This window comes from Delphinus delphis, chromosome 12 (assembly GCF_949987515.2).
Source record: "Delphinus delphis chromosome 12, mDelDel1.2, whole genome shotgun sequence".
NCBI lineage: Eukaryota > Metazoa > Chordata > Mammalia > Artiodactyla > Delphinidae > Delphinus > Delphinus delphis.
The window spans coordinates 69560831-69577406 of NC_082694.2; the positions used below are offsets into that span (position 1 = coordinate 69560831).

The window sequence follows — 16576 nt, forward strand, 5'->3', positions numbered from 1 at the left end:
ATCAGGGAATGTGATGCCTTCAGTGTTGTTCTCCTCTCTCAAGATTGCATTGGCTATTTGGGGTCTTTTGTGGTTCCTTACAAATTTTGGATTTTTTGTTCTATTTCTGTGAAGAATGCCATTGGAGTTTTGTAGAATTGAATCTGATAGGCATTGAATCTGTAGATTGCTTTGGATGGTATGAACATTTTAACAATATTAATTCTTCCAATCCATGAACGTGGAATATCTTTCATTTGTGTCTTCAATTTCTTTCATTAATGTCTTGTAGTTTTCAGTATACAGGTCTTTCGCCTCCTTGGTTAAATTTATTCCTGGGTATTTTATCTTTTTGATGCAATTGTAAATGGGATTGTTTTCTTAATTTCTCTTTCTGATAGTTTGTTAGTGTATATAAATGCAACAGATTTTTGTGTATTGATTTTGTATCCTGCAACTTTACTGAATTTGTTTTTTAGTTCTAACAGTTTTTTGATGGTGTCTTTAAGGTTTTCTATATATAATATGTCATTTGCAAATCGTGACAGTTTTTCTTCCTCCTTTCCAACTTGGATCCTTTCCTTTCTTTCTCTTGCCTAATTGCTTTATCTAGGGCTTCCAATACTATGTTGAATAAAAGTGGCAAGAGTGGGAAAAACTGTCTCATTCCCAACCTTAGAGTTAAAGCTTTCAGCTTTTTTTCATCATTCAGTGTGATGTTAGCTGTGGGCTTGTAATATATGGCCTTTATTATGTTGAGATACATTCCCTCTATACCCACTTTGTTCAGAGTTTTTATCATAAATGGATGTTGAATTTTGTCAAATGCTTTTTCTGCATCTATGAGATGATCATATGATTTTTATCCTTTATTTTGTAAATGTGGTGTATCATACTGACTGATTTGCAGATGTGGAAACATCCTTGCATCTCTGGAATAAATCCCACTTGATCATGGTGAGAGGTAACATCACTTGTCCAAAGCCACCCAGTGGAGGGAGAGATGGAGCTGAGGACACGTATCTCTGGCTCCCCCTAAACCACATGGCTGTTTGCTCCAATCCTCCTACTGTCCTCTGATCTCCTTGAGTGCTGTTTGCTTGTTAAAGTACAGAGAGCTTTGGACAGAGCAAAGGCAAATGGAACCACCTGGCATGGTCCTAAACCTCTTGTAGGCAGCAAGCCTGAGGGCTACTCCAGGACCTGGATGGCAGTCCTGGAGGACACCCCAGCCCCAGGGTCCCCCAGGACCACTACGAATGGGGCAGGAACTGGTCAGTTCACTACAGTGCAGATGGTGTGAATTACACTGTATTTGAACTGATGTTTACAGAAGTCTGTTATCAGTCAGTTCTAATTTGGGGTCCAGGGCCCCATTATTCCACTCAGAGCAGTAGGCCACAGCTACAGACATTCCTCACAACCCTCTAGACTCAGCAGGAGAGTGGAGATTCTTTCCCCCTCCACCCCCATTACCAGCATGACACGGCATGGCCTCTCAAACTCACCCTCCGAAGCACCCCAGACACTAGGACAGAGAGGACACAACTCCAGGGTCTGGAAGCGTACTTAGGGTCAACATAAAAATTTTATGAGGCATCCTGTTTTATCTTATAATCGATGCGAAGTTTACACTCTACTCCACAATGGTATGTTCTAACAAAACATTTCTCCCCCTCTGAGCAAAACCGATGCTCCACACCGTGGCTCTGCTGGGACTTCAATGCCTGACAGACCACCCTAGTGGGCAGTGCCGCCTTACAGGACGCTCCACTGTACGTTGGCATTTACAGCCACCTTCCATTTATATCGTAGGTAATATTCACAGCCATCCTGTGAGATGCAGGCTTCCCCATTTTAGAGATGTGAAGACCCAAAGCTCCAGAAGATTAAAGCAAGTTGCCTGAGTGGGTGGCAGGCCTGACCATAAGTGCCCTCCCCATCCTCTGCCACCTCTCACCACTGAAGTCCCATTATAATCCCCCCCAACCCTTCAATGCTAAAATCCACATGTGATTTCTATGCTTTGGTACCTTACAGCTTTTCCATCCAACGTTCTAGACGTTACCTCCAGGAATGTCCTAACCCTTGTGCTCCTTCCCTCTTATTAAAGAAAAAAGTCCACACTGCCAACTCCCCTCTTCTTTTTAAAAATAAAAAGCCTGAAACAACACTGTAAGGCCCCAGTTTTTTGGACGCACCACCCTCGATCTCCATTTCCTTCTTCCTGTGACACACACCACGGCCCAGAGGAGGTCAGGGCCCCCCGAGACTCGGAGCTGGTGGGATGGAGAGGCCTTTCTCTCCCGACGGTAAGAACCTGCTGGATTCCCACAGCCCGAGGGCTTTGCTTGTCAGAGATCCCTTCTCCCAGGATCTATTCTAAGGAAGGCATTCGGTATTTGTTTCACGATTGAGCTGCCCAGGAAAGTGATCTGCCAGAGCGAGGACCACTGGAATAAAGGGCCGCTCAGCAACCTGGGGTCCCTGCTGCCAGGCCCCTCTCTTCAGGGTGGGGTTACTGGGAGGATAACAGCACAGGATGCCTCTCTCCCAGCCACAGGAAGTACCCCCAAAGATCTCAGAGACTTTATGGTAAGTGGGCCCACAGGTTTGGAATCAGGCAAACCCAGCTTGAAATACCGGCTCCAAGAGGAAGTCACTTGACCTTCTCTGGGCCACACCTTTCTCACCTGCATCCACCTGTGCAGGCTGTTACGCAGGAGAATGAAAGCTAAGCACTTAACATAACGCCTGGGATACCAGCATCACTCCCAATGGTAGACTCCCGGTAAACCCACCACCTTGGAGGGTTCTCCATGGTGTCTGTCGGGTTGCTGGGGGTGACGCAGAACCCCAGACGTGCTCTACAACCCAACCGACTGCCTGGTCGTGTGGCTGCACGGCCAGAGCCTGTGGCAGGAGAGCACTTTTGCCAAACAACTTATAACTCTGGGACTCAAGTTTGCTCATCTTTAAAATGGAAGGTGAAGAGTTCATAAAAGCTATTATCAAGGGCTGCCCTGAAATCCCCCTGTAACTTCTCCCAGGTGGGGAGGACTTCAAGGTGTGAGCAAGGACGCCAGAGCAGGCGTGGGGAGGAGCGCCGTGGGCAGGGGGCATCTTCAATCAACGGGCTGTCACTCCTTCCCCAGGTTGGTCAAAACCACAGGCCTGCAGAATGGGCCCAGTTGGGCCCAAAGGCACGGAAGCCACACCGTGGACACCTTCTGCAGAGCAGGACGCCAAGGCCCGGAGTGACCAGGTACAGGGCTGGGGAGCACACACTGAGTTTGTGGCAAGGCCCTGGCTGAAACCTGTTCCCAGGCAGGGTTAGGGAGTATCTTACAAGTTTTAGAAACTGTGGTGCTTAGTTCTATTAGAATTTGCTCAGTGACCTCTCTTCTTGGGAGAACCATATTTAGCCTATGATTTAGGAGGAAACCCTAGGGCTGTTGGTTCCTGCAATTCTACTGCATGATTTAGCTCTAGTGTTGCAGGAGGGGCTGGGGAAGCCTGCTGGGGGTCGGGCACTGCACTCAGGCCTGAATGGGGTGGTGACAAAGGAGGACCTGGGTGTTGTGTCATCTTCTGTGGCAGCAGCTGCCCTGGGTGGGTGGGGGGGTGTCTGTGGGGAGGGGGCAGGGCGAGGCCTCGGGGGCAGGGCATTTGAGGTTCACCAGCCCACGTGGCCTCAGCCTTGGGGTGAACAAGGAGCGTCCAGGTGGCAGCAGAGCAGGAGGCTCAGCTGGCATCGTTGATGGCAGTCCGAGGGCCCCCCAGCAGTCTCTCATGCTCGCCCTCCTCTGCCGGGGGCCGGCCCCTGGACAGGCGGCTCAGTAGCAGGCGGTGCAGCCCATTGTAGAGGGCTGTGCCCGTCAGGAGGATGAGGAAGCCAAGGATCTGCAGCGGGTGGAAGGCCTCCCAGCCCAGCGTCAGGCTCACTGCCCAGATGACAATGGTACGCAGGCTGTCCAGCACCATTCGGGTGGTGGCACTCAGTTCCTTGGTGACACTGATGCCGGCAAAGTTGAAGAAGGCGATGCTGCTGATGTTGCCCAGCAGCGCCAGCGCGATGAGTGGCTGTCGGCCCACCTGGCAGAAGGCGTCCAGCGCGTCCTCCAGCGTCCCGCGAGGGTTTCCACTGAAGGAACCGGCGGGGATGTAGTACATGGGCACCAGCAGCAGGGAGAGGATCACGAAGCCAAAGAGGCCTGCGGGAGTGGAGGGAGCACGTCACGCTCTCCGCTGGGCCCCCAGCCCCGGCAGCGTGCCCCGGCCCACCCAGCCGGGCTCCGCTGACCTCCCAGCCACCCCTCCGAGTCGCCCTCGCACCAGCTCCTTCCTTCCAGCTCCTGGAGCCGTTCTGCTCATTAGGAACTACAACGGCCTACTGAATGGGCTCTGACGGCCCCATTTCCACTTTAATCCGCGTCTTCTGACCAGACCAAGAATAGGAAATACATTTTATATTGTGACCAGTGCACAGACATGTACACACACTTTCACAAAACGACAGCTACCCTTACAATGTACAATGCTCTCTGACACGTTTTAAACTCAATTCCATTCATTGACAAAAGGATTGCTGGCTGCGAGCACGACACTGCTCTCACAAGTGTGGAAAAACAGCTCTCTAGCTCAGCGCTGTTGGTGCGTGACAAGGAGCTGGGCCAGAATGTAAATCAAGGCACTGCTTCCCTCAGGAAGTCCTGCTAGGAAAAAAAGTGAGTGGAAGCCATCAGTACGCTTGATGACGTAGCTGATTTAGGCGGTTAACGTTCTGCCGTAGCCCTCAGCTCACGGTGCAACAGGCACCACCAGCTCCCCGACAAGCCCGTAGGTCACGCTTCGGTAGCACTGCTCTAATCCGCCCTGCTAGTCCCATAATTTTAAAGCCTCATTTTGACTTACTTCCCTGCTCAGAAACCTTTGGTGGCTCCTCCCTGCCTGTCATTTAAAGTCTAAATCCACTTGCCTGATGTTCCAAGGTTCTCCAAGATATGACCCTGACATATTCAATTCCTGATCATTTCCCCTCCATCAAACCTGTACCTCCGCCAAACTATTCCTCACTGGTTTCCAAACTCACATCCAGCTCCCCATGTCTCCACTCTGCCTGGAGTTCCCTCCTGTCCATTCTTGCTTCCTGAAATCTGTAGCGCAAACGCCACCTTCCCTGGGCCATGACACTCAGATATGCTCGGCAAGTGAAGCGTCACTTGAGTAAAAGCGGGCCGAGCTAAAACGCACTGCCTGCTCCTTTCCTGCTGGTCGGCTCCTCTAGAGCGGGGCTTGCATCTCATTCATCTTCGTCCCTGTCCTCCCTTAGCTCCTGGCTGAGTGCACGGCAGCTGTCAGGGTATTTATCAACACGAACATGGTGAAGGGAGCGAGGAAGGAGGGCGGGAGGCTCGCCCTTCCCAGAGGCCCCAGGCACCTCGCCAGGCGCCCTCACTGCATCCCCTCGACGTGCCGCCCCACAGGGCGCACTCCACCCAGCGCCCTCCTGCCAGCCTGTGTTCACACGCACCCTCAGTGCCGACTGCCCGCAGTGGGTGCACATTGTGCTTGTAGACAAACTTCTCCTCCAGCACCATCTGGATGGAGACGATGATCTGGGCCATGATGATCAGCAGGTCCCCTGTGGGAAAGGAGGGGCCCAGAGTGAGGCCAGGCTGAGGCAGACATCTCAGCCCACGGAAACCTAAGAGCCCCTGCAGCCCCTTACTCCGCAGGGCACTGTACAGTCCACGAGGTCCGGCCACGACAGGCCCCGCGCCTGACCTCCTGGCCCCTGAAGGGTGAGGCAGGCCACCAGGGAAGGCACTGTCAGCCCCTCTGGGCTAAGCCTCCAGAAAGTCCAGGGGTCCGCCTGGGCCTGAGGGCTGCACAACTGGGGTAAGCAGGTCTTTTGAGAAGCAACAGGCTCTGAGATGGACATTTCTGGTTTAATCCTGCCATGCGTGAGCAGGGTGGCCACTTCACTGTAAAATGGGCTGCAGTGTGTCCTTTCCGGGACCGTGAGGATGAGTGATGACGAGCACAGTGCGAAGCGCTGGTTGCGTGCTTGGTAAGTGCTCAGTCAACATTCATTCCTTTCCCCTTCCGGATCCTGCAGTCTGTGTGGCTGTAAGTACATTGCAGAACTAGCCCTCTCCTTCCTCGGACCTCCCCGCTCCTCACCCACCTCTCCCTCACGCTGCTTGTCCCCTGCTGGTCTTCCCTACACTCTTCCCATCACCTGGAAAGCAGGTGCATGTCCACATCAGCTGGTGGCCCACGTGCCCTCCCCCAGGGCTTGGCGGACAGCGGAGCTTGTAAAATGCTTTGTCGAGTGACTCTGTGCTGGGCAGCCCCGGGATGCCCACCCCGGCCACACCTGTGATCACTTCGCTGAGCTTGTGCTGACTGTCGTTCCTGCTCAGGAGGTCAGCCAGGCCCACGACCACCAGCCCTGCGATGGTCGCGAGGATACCCAGCCACTGGCTCAGTGCCAGCCTCCGTCCCAGGAAGGTCACCGAAAACAGGCCTGTGAATATGATCACTGCTCCCCGCAGCATCTGGAAGCTGGAAGCACTGGTCATGTTCAGGGCTAGGAGAGGAGAGACACATGACGTTAGCTCCTAAGGGCCCAGCCTGTCTGTTCACTGAGGTGTCCTCAGGGCTGACAGGGCTGGCACGTGGTAAGTACTCAGTAAATCTTGGTTGGGGGCGTGTGTGTAAAGGTCGGTGGGAGGGCGCGGGGGGAGCTGAAGACAAGCTGGGGGTGGCTCTTTCCCAGTAGCTCCCTTGGGCCACAGGCTGCACTGAGCCCTTGGCAGCCTGGCTTGGCTACTCACCCACATACATGATGCTGGTCGCGGTCATGTCGCAGAGGGCTGGGGGCAGGAAGAGAAGGGGGTTGAAGGGCTGCTGGGGATCCATGCTGGCGTCTGGGTGCCCTGCAGCTCTGCACAGGAGTAGGTAGAAGGCAGCCAGGCAGAAGAGCTCCCCCAGGAACATGCCCACTGCCTGCAGGGACAGAAACAGGACTTCAGAGCTGGAAGGAAGACCACCTATAACAAGGGTTTTTGTTTTTTATTTTGGCCGTGCTGCACAGCTTGTGGGATCTTAGCTCCCCGACCAGGGATCAAATCTGTGCCCTCGGCAGTGAAAGCATGGAGTCCTAACCACTGGACCGCCAGGGAATTCTCTGTAACAAAATTTTTTAAACATAACCTTTCTTAACGCAAGAGTTTACCTATAACCCCAACATGTAAGAGAGACAAAAGCAGAGCTGCTCTGTGTGGGAGGCCAGAGCCTGCCTCCTAGGTCTACCCCTAAGCTCTTCAAACACCTCGACGGAAACTCTAAGGCCATGTAGAGCCTGATCTGAAAACCCACCAATCTAGACCAATCCCTGGTCATGTTCCAATGGAGAAACTGAGGCCCCGAGAGGCTTGAGAACTTATATAAGGTACCTTCCATTGATGGTGTCTGCCCCGCCCCAGTGGGGTCTGGGCTCCCCGCGGTTGGGGAGCATGTTTTACGACAGGGCTGGATTGTTCCAAATGTGTCCTGACTTGGCCATGGTGAGGGCTGGCCTCAAGGAGTCCGGGGCATGAGCGCTCACCAGGACTTGTGCAGGCTTCCTACAGGGGACTGTGCCTTCTGCCCGCTTCCAGGGGCACCTCACACCCTGGCCTCTGTTCTGGGAGGGAGAGAGAAGCAACTGGCTCTCCTGAGAGCAAGGGAGGACTCCCCCAACCTAGGTTAGCAAACAGCATGGCCTCGTGGGGGCCCCTGACCTGAGGCCTGGGAGACGGAGATGGGCGAGGACAGGCACAGATACCTGGAGGAAGGGATGCTGGAAGCTGTGCTCCTGGCTCCCTCCGCAGCCTGGGGCCACGAAGTTGTCCGCCCACCTGCAGCAGACAGAGAGAAGGTCAAACCCTGCAGTGTGGCAGCGCGCTCTCCCACCCGGTCCTGGGGCCTGCAGAGAGCTCACGCCTCCTGGCCAGACTTAGCGGACTTGGCCCAGAGCGGGGCTCCCTCTCGGAGGGACCAGTCTCCACGGCAAGGATTCCCCTGGGATGGCAGACAGAACGCGGGGGCCTGGGACCCTTTAGCTGAATTTCATGAACCTCTAACAGAAATTTAGCATTTCCTCCATTTATGAGTGTAGTATTGCAGTACCTGCGACTTTGTCACACACGGAAATCACAGCTCTTCTCATTATCACATTTGAGTCACTGCAGATACTGTGAAGTATTATTTACACTCATCACTGCTCCAAAATTACAGTAATTAGACCCACTGCTTACTATTTCATGTGTTAAGAAGCACATGCACACATGTACGTTACTATTTCACAAACTGGCTTGTTTAATGTCTTGATAACTTTATTTCAATACAATTAGCTTTTTCTGTAATCCTTGGTCTTTTATTTGCACGTTTTAAAACACTACTCTAGGCTTCACCAGACTATCAAAGGGACCCATATCAAGAGTCCCTGGTCTACAAGGTCACGTGGGCCCTGGGAAATGGCCACCTGACACAGACCACCCGGTCACCTTCCCATAACCTGAAGGATCTGGAGGGTTTTCTCTAGCACTGGCTCGGAAGCCAGTGGCAAGTACGTGGCGCTTGTGGAGTGGGTGCCAGCCGGCACCCCGGCAGATGGGCCTCACTGATTATGGCATGCTCCCCGCCGAGCCCAGAGTCCGTCACGGCACAGCGCTCTGGGCAGCTACCGCCAACCATTTTGCACCTACCAACATCTGTCGCTAAAACTTCTGCCTCTGAATTTCACTTTCGCTGGCCTTAGTTATGTCCCTGGGAATCTAATCTCTCTTTCATTGGAAAGCCCTTCATATATATGGAGCCTTCCCCACCTTCTGAACTTCTCCTGGTTAAGCAGCCCCGGCCCTTGCTAACCTTTCACTGCCCTGGCTGGTCCCCACCTTCGGAATCTTCTCCTGGTTAAGCAGCCCCGGCCCTTGCTAACCTTTCACTCCCCTGGCTGCTGACTTCAGGAAGCACTCTGGTGGGCCCAGGCCCAGAGCCAAAGGCACGTGATCCGGCCCAGACTGAGTCAGGCAACGGGGCGGCCCCGCCCACGTGTTGGACACCCTGGTTAGCTGACCTGGCTTGGACTGCACGCGCCACATCACACTGCTGACGCAAGTCAACGCAGACCCAGGGCCGCTTGCAGTGGGCCACTGACCTGCCCCCGCTGCAGCAACCCCACTCGTAGGCGGTGGTGGTCCCTAAAGTGTAAGACTCGGGACTTCTTCTTAAATGTCTTTCCTTACAATGTCTGTCCAGAGCAGCTACGTGGTGGGCCCCACCCCATCTGCTGGCTCCTCTGTGCACAAGCTCAGCTCCCAGAGCGCAGGGAAGCCTTCTGCTTCCTGTGCCCCAAGCAGGGGCCACTGCTCATGCCAAGCGGTGCAGGTCTGGGTTTGACAAAGATCCTGTGCAGGCGGGGCTTCTCTGTGCCTGAGTCTGAGGAGGGGAACAGGGAGCTCTTTCCCACAGCCCGGGGCAAGTGGGCAGGCGGCGGGAAGGGCGGGCTGAGCGCTGGTGGTAGCACAGACCTGGAGGGAGAGATCACGTCTGCAAAGATCTGAACACATCCCAGGGCAAGTGAACAAAACAGGACTATGGCAAACTTATCTCAAGGTAGGAGACCCCACCCACTCCCACAGTGAGGAGGGAAGGTAGGAGGGCTTCTGGTGCTTGGGAATGGTGGAGGTCAAATGAGAGCTGATGGGCAGCTAGAAGTTCTGATATGCCTGGTTGGGAAGGCAGAGGAAATCTGGGTCAGGGGATCAGGCTGGAACCAGACCCAGTAGCAAAGGGGCAAAGATAATCCCCATCAACGACAGAAACCACCCGTTCTCTGGGGTCTCATTTCTGCCCCATCTGCTGTAGATTGCGACTCTGGGATCCCCAGGCAGGGCAGGACAGGACAGGACGTGGGATGTGGGTGTGGGACACATACCACCTGTATGGCTCACCCAGCTTGGCCTGCTCTCCAGCCAGACTCACTTTCACAGACAGAGCCCTCTGGGAGGGGCTGGGTGAGGCAGTGGAGCAAAAGAGAGAAGCGAAGGAGAGCAGAGAGGTCAAGCTTTACCAAGGGCGCAGAAACACCTGCCCTGGAGCGAGTGAGCAGGTCAGAGAGAGTTCCCAGGGCTCCTCCAGGAGGGACAAGGGAGGTCCTGCCAAGTTCATGGTCAACCAGAAGCCTAGGGCAAGGGCTGGTATGGAAGCCCCTTCCCCATCCTGGGGCCACATCCAGAGCACAGACTGGCAGGCTCAAGACCCCTGATGTAGCAGTGGGGCCACCTCCTGAACTCCCCCTGGGCTACTGCCTGTGCACCTTACAGTCATGACAACTCATATCTGCATCACCTTCTGGTTCCATAGTCCTTGTCACTTGAGAGGCTGTGAGCTCAGCATCCAGCAACGTCCACAGCTTTCCATCCCCTGCTCCCGGCACATGATTATACAGAAGTTCAAACATTTTTTGTTGTTGTTGAATGAGTGGGACTTCCAGACACCGCTAGACAAATAGGCAGGTACTATAGTCCAAAGGCAATGTATCCATGACTGCTAATTTGCCATCCGGTCTGAGGTGTCCCCTGCTGGTGGGACCAGCTGGGCCTGCCCTTCCCCAGGGAGGGGCACTGCAAGGGGAGCAGGCTGTAGGGCTGGTGCTAAGCCTCCTCCCCTCCCCCTGCGCTGCCTGCTTCCTCCAAGGGGTGGGTCTGCCTGAACAGGCAGGGCTGGCAGGTTCCCAGCAGGGGAAATGGAATCTTTTTGTATCTGAGTGCCTGGGGCAGGTTTACACCCCAAGGGTTTGGGTGTCAGGACAGGCTGCCTGCCCTGCCCAGACTCTTGGCCAGGCAGGAGTTCAGGCCTGCAGTCACTTTGGGATAGAGTCAGGCTTCTCATCTTGGCCCTGGGAAAGGTCTGCCTCACTGTGCAGTCACAGCAGGACCCCAGGTAGCACAGGACAAGAGCCAAAAGCCAGACCCCGTTCATCTGGGGGAGAAAGCAATCACTCCCCAGTGGGACAGCACTTATCTCTGCAAAACGCTTCCCTAACATGTGTTTACGAATGCACCACTCACTGTGTACCGACCTTGTACCAGGCCTGTGCTTCTCCCTGAGGAGCCTGAACACTTCACGCGGGCTGTGTGGTTTAGGCCTCACAACAACGGTCCGCATTTTACAGGCAGGGACTTCAGACCTTGGGGTGGAGAGGGCCGTGTTCAGGTTCATACAGTTAACAGTGGGCGGATCTAGGGCTGAACCCATCTGCTTGCACTTATTTTCAGAAAAGGCAGCAGGATACACGGAAAGGCCAGACTTCTGACTCTCACAGGTTGGATGAGTTATAGATTTCTCACCTATAAGTCGGGGATAATAATGCCAACACTGATGAATTGGCAAAAGTAATAAGACATATAAGACCTGGCATATGGCAGGGGGTCACTAAAAGTCCTTTGCTGCCCCTCTTCTCCCTCTCTCTCCTCTGCTGAGCAGGAACCACTTCCCCTTGTGTTGGGTGGGTGTGGCCCCAGCTCTGCTCCAGCCTGAAAGCTTCCGGGGAGAGTATCCATCCTCTGGGACCCAGCCTGCAGGCTGACGCAGAGGCACCGGAGGGCCACAAAGTGCTGAAAGAGGAGAACAAACTCAGCCATCATCTCGGGAAGCTCCTTGTTTGAGAGACGAGAAACCCAGGGACCAGACAGGGCTTGAGGGACACAGGGAAGCGCTAGTACCCAGGAGCACCACCCCCTGTTCAGTGCTCTGTCCTCAACACCGATCACCTTCTTACTCAGGATTCTTCCCACCCCCCTGGCTGAGGCGGGGAAAAGGTCAGCCCTGCAGATGGGCCCTCCATTCTCTCTGGACACTATATCCTGGGGAAAGCTGTGGTCTCTAGGGCAGGAGGCCTTGGGGACCCACATGAGGAAGCGCCCTGCACTGGCAGAGGCGGGCTTCCTTTAGAGTTCCCTGGGCCTTGGAGGGCTCCGGGTGGGCTGCCCTTACTAGGGGCGAGTCACTCTGGCGTGGCCTTGCTCAGTAAGCTCAAAGCTCAGCGTTCCAAGGGGTGTGCGCGTCTGTGTGGGACCAGGGGTGGCGGTCAGAAGCTGAGGAAGTGGTTGATGCGGCTGCCTCGGGCCGATTGGCTGTGTGTCCATATTCCCCACAGAATCTATGCCATTTCCGCTCTCATCCTGGGCCTGTTAAGCCCAGTGAGTCAGCTTCTTTCTCTGGCTTGTAATCTTCAGAAGGGCCCCAGGGCTTCTCCACTCTCCGGGGTGTCACAGCAGGCGGCCCTGGCTCACGTGGTGATGAATGATGGCAGCCCTCCCTCTCTTAAGTATTAGGTAACTCTCCTCAGTAGATCTTACAAGGAGTCTGGGAAGAAGGTGGGGCAGGGATTATCACGCCCACTTTATAGATGAAACGGAGGCTTGGAGAGGCCCAGTGACTCATCTGATCTCATAGCTTCCTAGCCTCATGCTCTTTTCACTTCTGCACTGCCCTGCTGGTTTAAGGCTTTCTCCAGCTGGCCTGAACCCCTCTGAAGCAATTATCCCGTGCCCACTTTTGGAACCTATGGGTGGGGGAGGGGCAGCGGCCAAGGCAAAAGTTAGAGCTGGCGCAGGAAGGACAGTGAGCGTCCTCCCCTAAAAGAGGCCCAGTGATCGCAGGCCTCCTGACACCTTCCTGCAGGCTCCCCGGACCCAGTGGGCCTGACTGCTGGAGAAATGACCCCCATGGCCCCTTCGTGGCTAGGTGGGCTGCACAGCCTGCAGAAGTTTAGGAGGGGATGTGAGCCTTCCTGAGTGAGCGTCTACTTGACCCTGGCTCTTTACATGCAGAACCCCAGCTGGATTCAGGAGGGTGGCGCTCCGAAACGTGCACTGGTTCAGGCAGACAGCCCCACGCGGTGCCAGAGGAAGGCAAATGCTTGGTCTCCAGGAAGTGCATCAGCAGAAGCCTGGTGAGGGGGAGAAAGCAGCCACAGAAAGGAGAAGGGAGGGACCTTCTGCCCACACCCAGGGACGAGGCTACAGGGCCAGCCTGATCGGTGACTCTCCCTCCGGGGGGTAGGTGATCCCCAGCCCCAGCCCAGCCCAGCCCGGCCAGGCCGGCTCCCTGCAGCGCACCCAGTCCTGCTGAGTGGGCAGTGACCTCCTGCAGCGGACAGCTGACCTGTGATCCCAGCACAGGAGCAGCACGTGCTCACGCCCACTTCCTCATCCACTGTCTCCAGTCCGCCCAAGCAGCCGGGGAGGGAAACATTATGCTCATTTTACAGGCCAAGAAACTGCAAGAGGCTACTAGAGACGCTAACGCTGAACCCTGAGTGATCTCTGGGATGGACGCTTCAGATGCTTGTCACCCAGTCCCAGAGGGGAGGCACCCCGACGGCAGGGAGAGGAGATGCCACTTATAGGATTACAACTTCCATGGGCACATGCTTGGCTGTTCTTGCCTGCAGAGATATAAGAGGAAACCCCCAAGGAAGAGGGAGTTTTGGGTACCGTAGCTGTAGAAGACCAGCACTGGACCCAAATCCTGAGACCTAGGTTCTAGACACCAACCAGCTGAGTCACACACACACGAAACTTTTCTTGGGAGCTTGACTGTAAACTGTGGGGATGAGAATGGATAATTTCTATGTTTCTAACAACTTTAAATGCCCCTAAGGATGACTAGAGAAGTCCCTAGCCTCATCCACAGTGGAGGTTAAGAGCACGGATTCTAGAGCCAGACTACTTAGGCTCAAATATAAACTGTGCCACTTAATAGCTGAGTTGAACTTGGGTAAGCAAGCCCCTCTTTCCAGAGCCTCAGTTTCCTTATCCAGGGACAAGGAATTTATCTACCTCATAGGGTGGTTATGAGAATTCATTAACTTAACTCATGAAAGGCAGCCAGGGCAGGACGTGGCACGTGGAGCTCTCTGTGTATTAACTGGTTAGCACTTGCTGTGGTCACATTCTCGTCTGTCTGTCCCTGCCAGAAACTTCAGGTCAGAGTGTGATTTCAAATCAGTAATCTCTATCAGGATGTACACAGCTGCTCTCCCACGTTCTTCCTCTGAGAGCGTCCTTCTCACAGTCTGGTCTTAGAACACTGTTTAGGGTCCAATACTGGGGCCCATCACAGGTAGGGAGGCTCCTAAGAGGCCACAGGGCAGGGGACAGGACCAAAGGTTGGGATCACACCTGGGCACCTCTTTCTGGCCTCTCAGGCAGCCTCCAAGGGCAAGGCGTCCTGGGGCTGAGGATTCCCTGGCTTCTTACCTGACCGGTCTGGAGCTTTTTCTGGAAGGAGCTGAGTCAGCACAGTTTACCTCAGTAGGTAACTCAGCTCTCCTTGCGGACAGCGGCCCTGGCAGACCACAGCCACCCTATAAGCACCAGACTGAGGCCTTGGCTTGTGGGACGGATGGACAGATGACTTGCTCTGCTGCAGTCAGATCCTGAGATGGGAGCCCTCAGGTTGAGTTTCCTTTATAGCTAAGGGCTCAGCAAAAGGAGTACCCTTCAGGAGGCCTCAGGGCCCGGGAGCCCAGCACAAGACACAGACACAGCCGGCCAGAGCCCAACCAGAGAGACAGGTGGGCCTTACCCAGAGGTCCACCTCCTGTGGAGAAGGGAGGACACTGTGATTGCCAAGCGTGTACACACCTGTCTCCTCTGCTGCAGATTCTAAGCATCTCAAAGCCTGGGACCTTTTCTCGGTCACTTCTGTCTCCTTCCCTAGGTCTAGGCAGTGCCTCACACACTGTAAGGACCTTATATATGCCTGATGAATCGAACAGGGTACTTCTCTCCCAGACCTCTCTTCTGGGGCATTTCTCATGTCACTGATGGAGTACGCTGGGAAGAAACACCCTCAAAAACGAATAAGATACAACTATCCCCACCACCCTCAGGGGGCCTGGAGCGCAGCCCAGAGGGTGACTGGGGTGACTCCCCTTTGCTCTGGAGCCTGGCAGGGCTCAGGTGGAAGGGAGGTCTGACTGGGAGAGGGTCACTGTCTCCTGTCCTCCACGTGCACCACACCCTCTTACATCAGAGCTGAACTGCCCCCCTGCCCGCCCTGCCTGGGTTAATGCCACTTCTGTTCCCCCAGGCGGAAGCCCAGGAGTGATGATTGGATCCTGTGGGTCAGGCCCTGTGGCTTCACTCTGCACCTGGTGTCTCCTATCTGACCCTTCCCTTCCCACCTCACTGCCACCTCCCAGTTCCCCTTATCTGCTAGCAGCAGCCTTGGCGTGGTCTTCCCTGCAGCCAACTGCTTTGCACCTTGACCACCAGGTTCATCGCATCACTTTTAACATGTCACTCCCCATCTCAAAAGCCCCTCTTTGGTTATGGGATAAAATCCAGCCTGGGCATTTGGTGCTAGTTACAATCCACCTGGATCTGGCCTTGCTGTTCCTGCCTCGATGTCCCCACCACATGTAGAAATCCTACCAAAGCTTCGAGGCCCAGCTGTAACCCTTCCTCCAAGAGGGGCCCATGGTGCACCCCCTTCTCTGTCATCGCAGCCCTCCACGCTCACTGGTCACTCGGTCCGCATGACGTTTATGGTAGCCCTCCCTGGCCCACAGCTCCTGGAGGGCGGGGCCCCCGATGCCAGCTTGGAAGGGGCAGGGGAGAGAAACTCCCTCCCGTTTAAAGATGAGGAAACTGAGGCGCTGAGTTAGAAAGTGACTCGCTGGGATCAAGCACACAGCGAATCAAAGCCGGGGCTCGGATCCTCCAGCCGGGGACGCGGCCCTGCCCCGCATTTCCCTGGGCCTCGTACCCCTTGGGTGGTCCATAAACCGCATGAACGGATCAGAGCAACTGAGCTGGCTGGTGAAGTCAGGAAAGGAGAGCCGCGAAGGGAGGGCGCGGAGTCCCCTCCCCTCCCGGCCAGGCCCGGACTCACTTTGCCGAGAGCGTGTTGATGGAGCCGGTGACAAGCATGAGCCCGGCCAGGAACAGCTGGTACTTGGTCCAGGCCATGGCGGCGGACGCCGGGAGCGCGAAACAGGAGCGCGACCTCCGCGCTCGCTGGAGGTAGTAGCCCCCAATCTGGTCACCCCGGGGTCTGGGGGCGAGTGCTTCCGGGCCGGGAGTCACATGACCTGAAAGATCCCGCCCCCGTGCCTGCTCACTCCGCCCCCAGGGCGGGCGCGGGAGGGGGCGGGGCGGGCGTCTGCGCTCTCCAGAGCCGGAGCTGGGGGCGCTGGTTCTCACGGAGTGACAGTGTGAAGTCACGGGCCCAGGTCTCCCCACCTGCAAAAGGGGCTGATGGGACGAGGAAGTGAGAATGCATCGTGGATATTAGAGCGTTCTGTAAACCCTTTAGAGAGATTGAGCTGAACAATGTCAGAGGCAAACCACGAAGTAGAAACGTCCAGCGTGGGAATCTCCTCTCTACTGGATACCCAGGGAACTCCCAGGAGGCCTGAGACGTGTCCCTAGAGATCCTAACCCCCGGTGTTGCTCACATCTTACAGAAAAGTGGCGTAAGAATCTAGTTCCTGCTCCTTGGGAGATTGTTTTACAGCAAAAGAAACTAAATT

The 16576-nt window shown here is 55.1% G+C and overlaps 1 protein-coding gene across 2 annotated transcripts; it reads right to left on the bottom strand.

Annotated features, from left to right (window-relative positions):
- Positions 1-1188: 1188 nt before the first annotated feature.
- On the bottom strand, positions 1189-16232 carry SLC35F6 (solute carrier family 35 member F6). 2 transcript variants are annotated; one of them, XM_060026963.1, is made up of 6 exons: positions 15937-16232; positions 7814-7886; positions 6822-6993; positions 6362-6574; positions 5513-5623; positions 1189-4193 (listed from the first exon to the last, which is right to left on the bottom strand). In XM_060026963.1, exons 1-6 carry the CDS (start codon positions 16011-16013, stop codon positions 3724-3726), a joined length of 1116 nt encoding a protein of 371 aa, XP_059882946.1. In that variant the 5' UTR covers positions 16014-16232; the 3' UTR covers positions 1189-3723. The 2 variants fall into 2 exon arrangements, with proteins under 2 accessions (XP_059882946.1, XP_059882947.1); XM_060026964.1 differs by lacking the exon at positions 15937-16232 and adding an exon at positions 10381-10580 and having other exon boundaries at positions 1190-4193.
- Positions 16233-16576: the final 344 nt, after the last annotated feature.

Bases quoted from the DNA above. Each gene is read 5' to 3' on its own strand.
- SLC35F6 (XM_060026963.1), bottom strand. From the start codon at position 16,013: ATGGCCTGGACCAAGTACCAGCTGTTCCTGGCCGGGCTCATGCTTGTC. The intron at 7,887-15,936 runs GTGAGTCCGGGC...TGTCTGCTGCAG, and splicing joins ATCAACACGCTCTCGGCAAA to GTGGGCGGACAACTTCGTGG. The intron at 5,624-6,361 runs GTGTGGCCGGGG...CCTTTCCCACAG, and splicing joins GCTCAGCGAAGTGATCACAG to GGGACCTGCTGATCATCATG.